The sequence below is a fragment of the Callorhinus ursinus genome, unplaced genomic scaffold (assembly GCF_003265705.2).
Source record: "Callorhinus ursinus isolate GAN/ISIS: 27379988/994484 unplaced genomic scaffold, GSC_fseal_2.0 scaffold8, whole genome shotgun sequence".
Taxonomy (NCBI): domain Eukaryota; kingdom Metazoa; phylum Chordata; class Mammalia; order Carnivora; family Otariidae; genus Callorhinus; species Callorhinus ursinus.
In genome coordinates, this window is record NW_027397070.1 from 34433478 (window position 1) to 34443971 (window position 10494).

Below are 10494 nucleotides of genomic sequence, written 5' to 3' on the forward strand. Positions count from 1 at the left end.
TCAAGGTCTCCGCGGGCCGGCCCACCAGGTCCCGCGCCTGGAGCTGAGCTGGGATGCGGGACCCGCGCACGATTGTCTGTGAACCGGTGGAGAAGAGGCCCCGCCAGGGCCGGGAGGAGAGAGCTGTGGCGCCCGGACTCCCCGCGCCTCGGGAGGGCAGAGAGTGGCAAGAAACTGCCTCTGGAGTCTGCGGGTGGCGGGAGGAGCTCCCCCACTTTTCTGCAGCCCGAGTGGCGCGGCATGGACGCCTCTGGATTCCCCTGGATTCCCAGGACCTGGAGTTCTGCCTGCAGACGTTACCAAAGGCCTCCAGGTGGGGGAGGTGGTAGGAGTGAAGCCCCCTTCAGCCGCAGCCGCTGCGGGAGTCGTGGCGGCGGCGGCGGCCGAGCAGAGCAAGGGCGGCTCTGCGTGGGTTCAGTGCCAGGTGCCCGACTGGCCCTCAAGGTGCGGGAGAGAGGGGCGTTCACGAGGGTCACCGCTCAGCAAACAGGTTCGCCCATAAACGCCAATGCCAATGCCTCTTCCTGGAAGTTTCCACTTGAGCTCGGGGTCAAGACCAAGCTGTCCTCGCCTGGAGAATTGGTTCAAGACCCGCAGCGCCCGGCCCCGGCGGCGCCAGTCTCCTTGCCTGCAGCTCGTGGGGCTTTGAGGGCTAACCGCCGGCCACGTCCCTTTGCCTCCGAATACTTAGGAAGCTTCATTCTCAGCCAAGAGGTCAAGGCGAGCAGGCAGCTGGGACCCGAACAATTGTGTGTTCAGATTTAAAACGTCAGGGGAAAGAAATCGCCCTAATATTTGTGTGGGCTTTTTTTTTTTCATTTTACTTGGCAAAAGGCTGTAAGGTTTCGTCCTAAAAACACTATTTATAAGCCGTTGCTCATTACTTTTGGCTATCATAAGAAACCTGCAGAGGAGAAACGAAAAGTGGGTTTTGATTCAGTTAAACTGCGATGCCGAGAAGATAAATTGGAGGTCCCTTAACAGCTGGTCCTCGAAGATTTCCTCAAGGAAAAAAAAATGTGGTTAGTTCCCCCAATGATCGCTCTAAGATTGCCAAGAAAACTCACAGGAATATCCAACTTTCTCGCCTCCTCCTGCTTGTCCCTAGTTCAGCCAGACTGAGCCAGGGATGGCGGAGGAAGGCATATTGTGCAATTTCTTATTAAACACATCTGGAATATGCGCACTCTGAATCGAGTGCCAGGGATTTTACAAAGAGTTTATGACTGCGACAGAAAATTGTCCTTTTAACGAGTTTACAAGCAGTAATCACAGGGGTTTTTACAGGACTGGCCCGCTCTGCTCCTCGCCAGATCTGCAGACCTTTCTTTCCAAGATTCACCAACCGAGGGAGCAGGAAGTGGGCCCGGGCGCCCAGGGAGACAGACCTTCCACGAGTCTAAAATTATACCAAGCGGAGCTGGAAGAGTGGGGGGTAGTCAGCGGAGGAGGAAGAGAGGGCATGTAAGAAATTAAAGTAATTGGCCCTTCCTTATTTTCCAGGGAGATTTCCGCGGTGTCCTTTGAAGCCTGTCAGGGTCATTGAAAGCTATCTTTGTGCAGGGTGTTTGTTTTGGGGAGTGAATGTGAAGAATGTGCAGAGATCCCTGTGAGAGCCCCTCCTGCAGAGGGTGGCATTTCTCCGTGGCCCAAGACATGGAGAATAAACACCCTCGTGACTTAAATAAACACCAACTTAATGATCCAAAACACTAACAAGGGAGATTGGGACCCTGAGCTCCCAATCCAAATGATGGTCTCCCAGCGGCTGTGTGCACATCTGTCCATCACTGAGGGGGAAAAATGACTTTATAAGTAAAAGTGACTACAGTTAAGTACAGTGATCCTTTCTCCTTTGCACTCAAAGCTATTTGACATTTAAAAAAAAAAAAAAAGCCCTCATAGTAAGGCCTAAATTCCACTCCCCACCCCATACACACACCTCAGTCTCCTAGATCAGGACAGGAAAGATAAGAAAGAGTAAGGAAAAAATGAATATATTAATAGTGATACGGATGGGGAAAAATCAAAATTATGAAACTGTCATGTCAAAAAATAAATAGACTCTCTCTGGGGAGCAATATTTTTACAAAGCACAAGCAAGCCAGTCCTGTTATCCTGAGTAGAATTTTAATAAATAATGCCATTTGTTTCACTAATTTTAAAAGCTAAATACAAAGATACATCATTTTTGCCCCAGGCAAAAATAATATGGAGCCTACATGATTAGTGGGATTTTTCTGGACACTATCCGGCAGCAGTGCAAAGAGCTCTGGTCCTACTGGTCTGCTCTCTATTTATACAGATTAATTCACAATGTTGTCATCCTTGTTCAAGTGCCCCCCCTTTTCTTTCCAAGCAGATAAATTATTTTACTTTCACAGTCTTGTCATAAACTCATTAATACAAAAGAGCTGAGTTAACATATGAACGCTGTGGAGAAGAGCTAGTGGTAAACAAAACTTCGTATCTAAATAATAAAAAAATAAATACCCCAAAGCTAACTTCACTCTTTTTCTGTCACATAATCAACTCAGTCACCACTCCTGGCTCAGGTGGTGGCCTTCAAAGTACCCTGCAATTCACAACCACCATTAAATAAGAAAGCAAGAAAACTTCAAAAAAAAAGGGGGGGGCCCAATGACAGCAATACACAACTCACCTTTCAGAAACAGAATCATACTCCTGGTGTTCTACTAAGTTTTAATTTAGACTGGTTTAGGTACAATAGAAAAGAAACCTGAAAACACATGCTGTTTTAGTAACAAATACCAGGTTGCCAGATTTGTCGTATATTTTTGCAGGCTAGAAACTAGGAACAAGAGAAACCCTTAACAGGAGTAGGCTACAGATATGAAAGCTTCAAGGGCATGAGAAGTAATGGCATTCAGGAAAATGTTTTTTTCACATTGGTACATTTTTAAAGTTTGCCATTAAAAAAACCCAAGAAAACAAACAACAACCAAAAACCCCACTAAATTTGACAAAAATAGTTGTATTACTAATGGTCACTGCTATTTCTAACGGCCTTACACAGAGAGCATTAAGACGTTTAGGCACTTTTTTTCCCCCTAATACTGTTCTTTCATTTTAATCTACATAAAAGTGTTTAACACTAAATAATGAAGACTGTAAACTTAATTTTCCCCATCAAAAAGTTATAAGATCATATTTTTTCTATTCACCTTAAGAATGCAACCAGTTCCTCCTGGCTGGAGGCTCTTATTTTCACAATTTTGACTTCTCTCTCTCTTTCTTCATTTCCTTTTCCTCTTCCCAAAAAGAATTTTCCATAAATAAATTAAAAGGAAATATTTAAAATCCAGTTGATTTGTAATTCCCATTCACTGAAAAAAAAAAAAAAGAAAGGCTACTGAAGCTGGCACATGGATTGCCCAGAACCAAGACTGGGTGACTGGGTGCTTTTGTTTGTTTGGGTTTTTTTTTTTCCCTGATCTCTGCACTGGGATGGGAAATGCAAGAGTCGGAGAGAAGAAGGCGACTAAGCTTGAGATTGCTGTTGGTTTTGAGTTTTAAAAAGGTATTTGTGAAAGTCCACCATTCCTTTATATGCAGAGAACCCCAGAAACAAGCTGCAAAAATGTTCCTGATTTCTATTTACAGGTGTCCCTAGTCACTGCTTCCAGGCCCAGCCCCTCCCCACTTAAGACCCCAAGTCCACCAGACTGGAGGTGAGGGGGCCCAGCAGGGAGTCCTGGAGCTGATGTTGGTGGGCTTGCAGGCTGTGGCTGGGCTGCGAGGAGGTTAAGCCAGGGAGAGAATAGTTTGAGCTCCTGGCGTGGCCCATATTGCCCTGCAGCAGAAGTACCGAGTTCTGGTCTGGACTTTGGGGAGGTGAGAATTCTTCTTCTGAGCTGGACATGAGCGGCTTGCCCCCTTCCAGAGGAGAGAGTTGATTCTGCTTGTTGGAGGAGGAGTTATTGTTTTCGGTGTTCTCCCTGAGAAATAGAGGACAACACCATATGGTTAAAAAAAAAAAAAAAAAGGTAGGTTAAAAAAAGTGTGAGTGGAAGGAGGGGAGCTGGAAGAAGGAAAGGGCCATTGTGCAATCAGTCATATACCCGAATGGAGGAGCTGTGCCCTCCCACCCATTCCCAAGGGTCCTGGGGCAAGTAAGGAGGCAGAGGAGTCTGGAGAAATGGGGAACTACGGACAGAGCTTGTGGGGAGCCAAGTCCTTTCCTCTTCCAGATTTTAGAAAGCCAGATCAGTAAGACTTACTTGAAACACAGAAATTATTTTAAAAATTTTGTTCAAGCAGTTATTTTTAAATACCTGTCAACCAGCACCACATTTAGAAGTAATTAAGTTTGAAAGTCTTCCAACAAATAGTTGTTGGTGATAAAGAAAATGATCAGAGGACAAACAGAGCCCCACGCGCAGATGTCTAGGGTGAATCAAGTCAGTTGCCCTGTTCCCATCTGAGGAAACAATTAAACGTCCAGTTTCCCTGGCCCTGCCCGGAGGTTGCGGTTTCAGAAGCACAGGACAGGTCATGGGAAGTGGTGTCCAGAGCAGCCCAGTGACCTGAGTAAACACAGGGAGCGAAGCCAGTCTCTCCGATTTCAGCAGGGAGTGGGCCCTCGGGCCTGGCTTATAGGACGACCGTTTTGTAACTAAAATCTAACTGGAACCGTATTGTCCCTGTCCCCGTGTTAGTCGCTCAGTCCTGAGTCCCTCACAGCCCCCTCTCAAACCCCCTGTCGGACACCCACAACAGCGCACCGTTTCCCAGCAGAGGAAACTTCGCGACGCCGCTCAGCCCGAGCGTGCCCGGGCGTCGGTCCGGATGCTCGGTGCCGGTAAACTTCAGCATTCGAAGCCCTGACCGCTTCCGCCTTCAGGCCCATCCTCCTCGGCCCCAGCGCCTGCCTGGCTCCCCATCTCTCTCCCCGGCCTCCCAGTCTCTCGGCCAGAAAAGCCACTGCAGCTGAGAGGATCCAGGCTCCGTGCTTTTCCACCCAGAGGGGAACGCAGAGGCGACATCTGCGGCCCCCAGGCTCGGAAGCGAACAAAGGAAAACCAGCCCTCCCGGGCGCTCAGGTTTCCCCAAAACTCCTCGGCTTTCCCGAGCGCCCTCGCCGCCGCCGCCGCCTCCCCGCGCTCTTCCGAACCTCGTTCGGAAACTGCACAGCAAACGGATGGAGCCGGGCCAGGTGGACCGGGGTGTTCGCGCGAGGAGGGCGGAGGCAGAGACAGGTTAAAATAAGATTGCCTTCTGAGCTCCCGAGAGAAGTCTGCGACTGGGGACCCCTTCCTCATCCGGGCCGGCGGCGCGGACCGCCAGATGGACCCGCCGAGGCACCGGGACACGCGCGAGGCAGCCCCGAGAGGAGCGGGCGCCAGATAATGCAGCGCCAACTCTTCCAAAGCCCTCTTTTCTGTGGATTTCTTTTTAAAGTCTCCTCCCTTTATACAGCTAGTACGGAATGAAGCGGCGACCTCTCGCCCAAAAAGCCTAGCAGGAGAGATCGAGTACGGAACGCGGCGGGAGTGGGGTCAGAGCAGATGTCTCAGGCCAGCTCCACCCCTCTGGGGAGCAAGAGCAGAGAGGTTCGCTACCCTCAGCCCCCACCGAACCCCTTTCCTCGAGACACCAATCAACACTTCCCCTGTCGTGGATCTCGAAACTCACTCTGCACCCCCCACCCCCACTCGTCGCCCCAGCCAACCAGGGAGGCATGAAAAGCAAACCTAGCGCCAATATTTCCTGACCTCACACCCCCAAGAAGCCCACGCGCGGGCGCTCAAATCAAATGACTCCCCATCCCTAGCAAGCGATCTCAGAGTTCATGAACTTTCGCTGCAGTACCGCGGAGGCCTGGGCGCCGCCCCGCGGACGGGCTCCAGCCGGCCGGGAGGACGCGGTGGCGGGTGCCAGCGGGGGCGACAAGGGGTGGAGGGGAAAGGAAGGCTTCCCGGGGTCGCCCGAGCAGCGGGAAGCACGCCGCGTACCTTTCCTTGGCCTCGGCGGCCCGGTCTCTTTGCCTCCGGTTCTTAAACCAGTTGCTGACCTGGGTGGTGGTGAGCCCAGTGGCCTCCGCCAGCTCCCGCTTCTCACGAGGCGAGGGGTATGGGTTGTGCGCGTACCACTCGCGCAGCACGCCCCGTGACTTCTCCTTGAAGCAGTAGCTGGTCTCCTCGCCGTCCCAGATGGTGCGCGGCAGTGGGAATTTTCGGCGCACCCGATATTTGCCCACCGCGCCCAGCGGCCGGCCGCGCAGCTTCTCGGCCTCCACGTAGTGCGCCTTCAGCCACAGTTGCTGCAGCTTGGGATGGTTGTGAGGCGAGAACTGGTGGCTCTCCAGGATCTTGTAGAGCTCGCGGAAGTTCCCGCGGTGGAAGGCAACCACGGCCTTGGCCTTGAGCACGCTTTCGTTCTTGTGCAGGTGGTCGCAGGCGGGGAGCGACCACAGGAACCTGCCCAGACGCTCCAGGTTCCCGCCTTGCTGCAGAACTTCGCACACGCACGCCACTTGCTCCTGCGTGAAGCCGAACGACGGCAGCATCGACATGGCTGGGGCCTGCCGAGGTGCACTGCCCGGGCGCACGCGGCAGGGAGCAGCGCCGAAAAAGCAGGGGGCGGCAGCCTCAGGGAGGGGGACGCAGCTGCTCCTAGCCCCCTCCCTAGGATTTCCGTAGGCGAAAAAGCTGGTCGAAATTTAGGGCTGGGAGGCCGAGGAAGAAGGACGAGGGGGGCGCGCTGGACACCGAGCGGCTGGCTCACTCCGCAGCCTTTTGGGCCTCTCTGGCTGCGGCCTCCCGCCTCCCTCCGGGTTGATGCTGCTCGTTGCCGGGGAACTTGGTTTCTGTTCTCCCCGCAGCGGCCTTAAAGCGCGCAGCGTCCCCGGCGCGCTGATTGGCTGCGGGCGGCGCCTATCCGGGGCTGGCCAGCCCGCGCGCCGCGGGGCCAGGCAGCGAGGCCGCGCCGCCCCGCGCGGGGAGGGCGCGGCAGTGGAGCCCGGGATAGGGAGTGGTGGGAGGAGAAGGACCCGGAGAGGTGGGAAGCGGGGTGAGAGGGGGGAGGAGGGAGCCGCGCTGCCCAGGCGAGGGGGGTGTGAGTGGGTGAGCGCGTCAGGACCCTGCAACGTGAGCCCCCTCTCCAGTGTCACCTAAGGGCAGCCGTGCACATCTCTGCACAAATCAATGACTCCAGACCTTATAATTCCTCTCCTCTCCCTCCGTACCCCTGTCCCTGTCCCTTGCAGACTTGCCCTTTCCCGGTGAGCTCATATTTAATTACCTTAATGTTGGAATGAATAAATAATGGATTGATGAATAGCTTAGGGAACGCGATAAATAATACAAGATCAGAGCTGGGCTCCGGGCTGCAACCTCTGGAAGAGTGGCTTCTCCCCGGCTGACTTCAGCTCTAGGAGCCTAATTTCCTCCGCCGTTCTTCTTTCGCCCCCACCGCCCTCCATAGGGCACAAGTATTCCCAGCTGGATAGCGCTTCCCTCATTTTCAAGAGGCCACGACTATTTGGGACCATGCGAAGAGCTGTTTAGAGCATTGTTGCTGAGCAAATAAAGATTCTGAGGGTTCATTTGTGATTTGGTATCTTAACGTTCTGTGGTTTAAGCGGGCAGCTTTTTGGACTCAGTTTCCCCATCGGCGCGTTTGCGTTTTCCATTCCTCTGCTACTGAGGAATGCCGAGAAGCTTTACTTGCTATTAGCAAAAATGCTTTGGGAACCTCGAACGAAAGGCGCTGGATGGGGTGTAAATTAAATAAAACTGTGTCCGGCTCCAATAGCCATCTGATTGTAACATAATCCTTGCCCTGCTCTGAGAGGGACACTGCCCTCAAAGCCAGGACGACAGCGGCTCCAAGAAGATTAAATAAAGAGGTGTGTGTGTGTGTGTGTGTGTAGGTTGCAACGCGGGCCTATTTTACTGCCAGGGAATGAGAGATGTCCTGCAATTTCAGTCCCATCATCTGTTATTTTGTGTATATGTGGAGAATGTTTAGTAAAACTGTACAAACAAATGAAGCTGTAATTATCTTAAGCCTCATTTGCACACCTTGTTCCAAAGCAATTATTAAAAAGATTTTGAAAACAATTAGCGTCTCTAAACAAAGATAATCTATTGTCAGTAGCTGAGACTGGCAGCAGATAAGAACAATGCAGGAAGATAAGGGGAGCAGAATGGTAGAAGGAGAGTGACTTTATAACTATACTTATCTCTGATTAGATAAGTTCAAAACAGAATTTTAAGTACACTTCAAAAATGCTTTTGATTTAAATGCACCCTCTTAGTGAATCTGAAGAACAAACTCTAGGCTCTTTCAACTTGCTTGTCTTCTTCAAATATGTTTTGATTACATGAGCCAGAGCCCAGCTCCACAGAACCATTTATGTATTAAGACATAAATGGGAGAAGGAGCACTGCATAAGTTTCCCCTTGTATTATTTATATGGTTTCAAAATAATGTGCCCAGTTCAGTGCATCCTGCAATGTACATTTTAAACTCATGAAGGGTTTCACCCTCTTGGCTGTCTCTCCAGAGGTTCCAAGTAGAGAGAAGCTGCTTCTCCCCTGAACTCCCACACAATGCATTTTTGCATCCTTAAAATTCTGCAGTATCCCATACAATTAGACCTTGGAAATAGATGCTGATATTTCATTACCTTTAGAGTTTTTTTTTTTAATCCATGTAATGGGTGCACAGTATTTTCTTTCTTATTTCTTTTTCTTTTCTTTCTCCTCCTCCTCCTCCTCCTCTTCCTCCTCCTCCTCCTCCTCCTCCTCCTCCTCCTCCTTCTTCTTCTTCATGCATATTATTTCAAAAGAGCCCCTACCATATGGTGTGCCCAATGACTTACTTTCTAAACTGGAAGCCTGACATGGCTGAGCCCAAGCCCATGTGTCTGGCAATTTTCCCTCGCTGTCTTATTTTAGTGCTTATGATGTTTCAGATGAAGTCTTAAGGAGCTGCAGTGTCCTGCCAGAAGGAACGTCTCTGCTTGGAATAGTCCTTATTGACATGGCAGCTGTATGAGGACCGGAACGGAGGCTTAAAATCCACTCTAAAAATCAGTTAATACCTTCAAGTCTGGAGCAAGTGCGCAGAATTAAAATGTGTGTGTAGGGGGTGGAGGGTCTGTAAGTACAGCCACGTCTCTTAAAAGACAAACGGTAAGTTGAGTATGGGGTGTACTTTATAATTAACAATTTTGTATAAGGAAATGAGGCGTAGCTTGGACAAATAAGGGCAGGTATAAATTTACAGGGGATGACGACGAGCAGAAAGATGACAATTAGACACCAATATGACCACCTTTTTTCTGCTTCCTCAGACCTCTCTGCCCACTTCTTTTCATCTTTCTTCAAAAGGAACAAGGACGTGAGGGACGTTGGCGACAACTGGGGAGATGACCGCGTGGGTGCCGCGATTGCCGGCACCGCGATGATGAGATGCGGTGCTCGTCCTCAGAGGCCGTGCCCGGGCCCGCCAGGCTTTCTCCTTGCGTTTAATCCAACAGATCGCGGAACTAGAAAGGAGAGGTGCTATTCGCTTTGTACCAATGAGCCTACCTACTATTTCGATCCCTTGGTTAGGGAAACCAATTGTTAGAAATGTTAATTGTTGGCTCGGATGTATAAGGTTTCCCAAAATGGAGCCTTTCAGTGAAAACCACTAAAAGAGGTAAAATGACATGAATTTACAAACCACATAAACCAAATGATCCATTTTAAATCTCACACAGAAAGGTTTGAGTTGTTCTAGTAATTTAAAACCTTTGCTGTCAATGCAAATCACACGAAAAACAGGGATGCGTCGGAGATTTAAAGGGAACGAGCAACTATAGCTGCTGCCCTTGCTGCTTCTCCGCGGCTCCCGAGGGTAACGTGGCTGGCGACCGTCGCCCGACGCCTGGTTTCGGCTCTTCTGTGCCTCCTCGGTGCAGGTAACCGCCGGGCGCGCACAACTGATTTCTGGAAAAGGCCAATGCACTAGCCGCTGGGGGTGTTTCTCGGCTGGGTCGATATATAAGGCCTTGGTTTAAAAACCTCTGTGTGGAACCCACTTGCTCCCCTTCTGGCTTGGAGAGAGATGCTTTGGGGCTCCGGCCCGCTTTCTTGGCATTCCTTCGCCATCAAGAACTACAGCGGGGATCCTACTCTACCTACGGATATTTGGAAGGGAAGAGCATCGGGAATTGTTCCTTCAGTAAATTAGCGTCGTCGTTCTAGGGCAGTGAGGAGACTCCCCAAATCCTGGCTGCAGTGACAACATTCATCTTTTTCCTCTGCTTGGTTGGAAACTCCGGGTGCCCTCGACCCTTGGGATCCCGGGCTGCGACGGCCAGCGCGGCGCCGGAGCAGCCGCCCACCTGCCTCCTGGGGGACCGTGCTCCCGGCGAGGTCTGAATAGGCCGAGGACTCAGGCAGGGAGATTTGCGTACCCCGAGAAGAGAAACTCAAAACCAGTCCATTAGTAAATGAGTTTTGTGTGTCAAGGCTCTTT

General features: G+C 50.9%; 1 protein-coding gene across 2 annotated transcripts; it reads right to left on the reverse strand.

Annotated features, from left to right (window-relative positions):
- Positions 1-873: 873 nt before the first annotated feature.
- SIX1 (SIX homeobox 1) lies at positions 874-6811 on the reverse strand. 2 transcript variants are annotated; one of them, XR_012379005.1, is made up of 3 exons: positions 5976-6811; positions 2663-3959; positions 874-1002 (listed from the first exon to the last, which is right to left on the reverse strand). XR_012379005.1 is itself a non-coding variant. In XM_025870501.2 (2 exons), the coding sequence occupies exons 1-2, from the start codon at positions 6533-6535 to the stop codon at positions 3665-3667; spliced, it is 855 nt and encodes a 284-aa protein (XP_025726286.1). In that variant the 5' UTR covers positions 6536-6811; the 3' UTR covers positions 2114-3664. The 2 variants fall into 2 exon arrangements, 1 of the variants encoding a protein (XP_025726286.1); XM_025870501.2 differs by lacking the exon at positions 874-1002 and having other exon boundaries at positions 2114-3959.
- Between the last annotated feature and the right edge of the window lie 3683 nt (positions 6812-10494).

Coding starts and splice junctions, on each gene's coding strand:
- SIX1 (XM_025870501.2), bottom strand. CDS start 6,535: ATGTCGATGCTGCCGTCGTTCGGCTTCACGCAGGAGCAAGTGGCGTGC. Junction 3,960..5,975: donor GCCGCCGAGGCCAAGGAAAG/GTACGCGGCGTG, acceptor TCTATTTCTCAG/GGAGAACACCGAAAACAATA.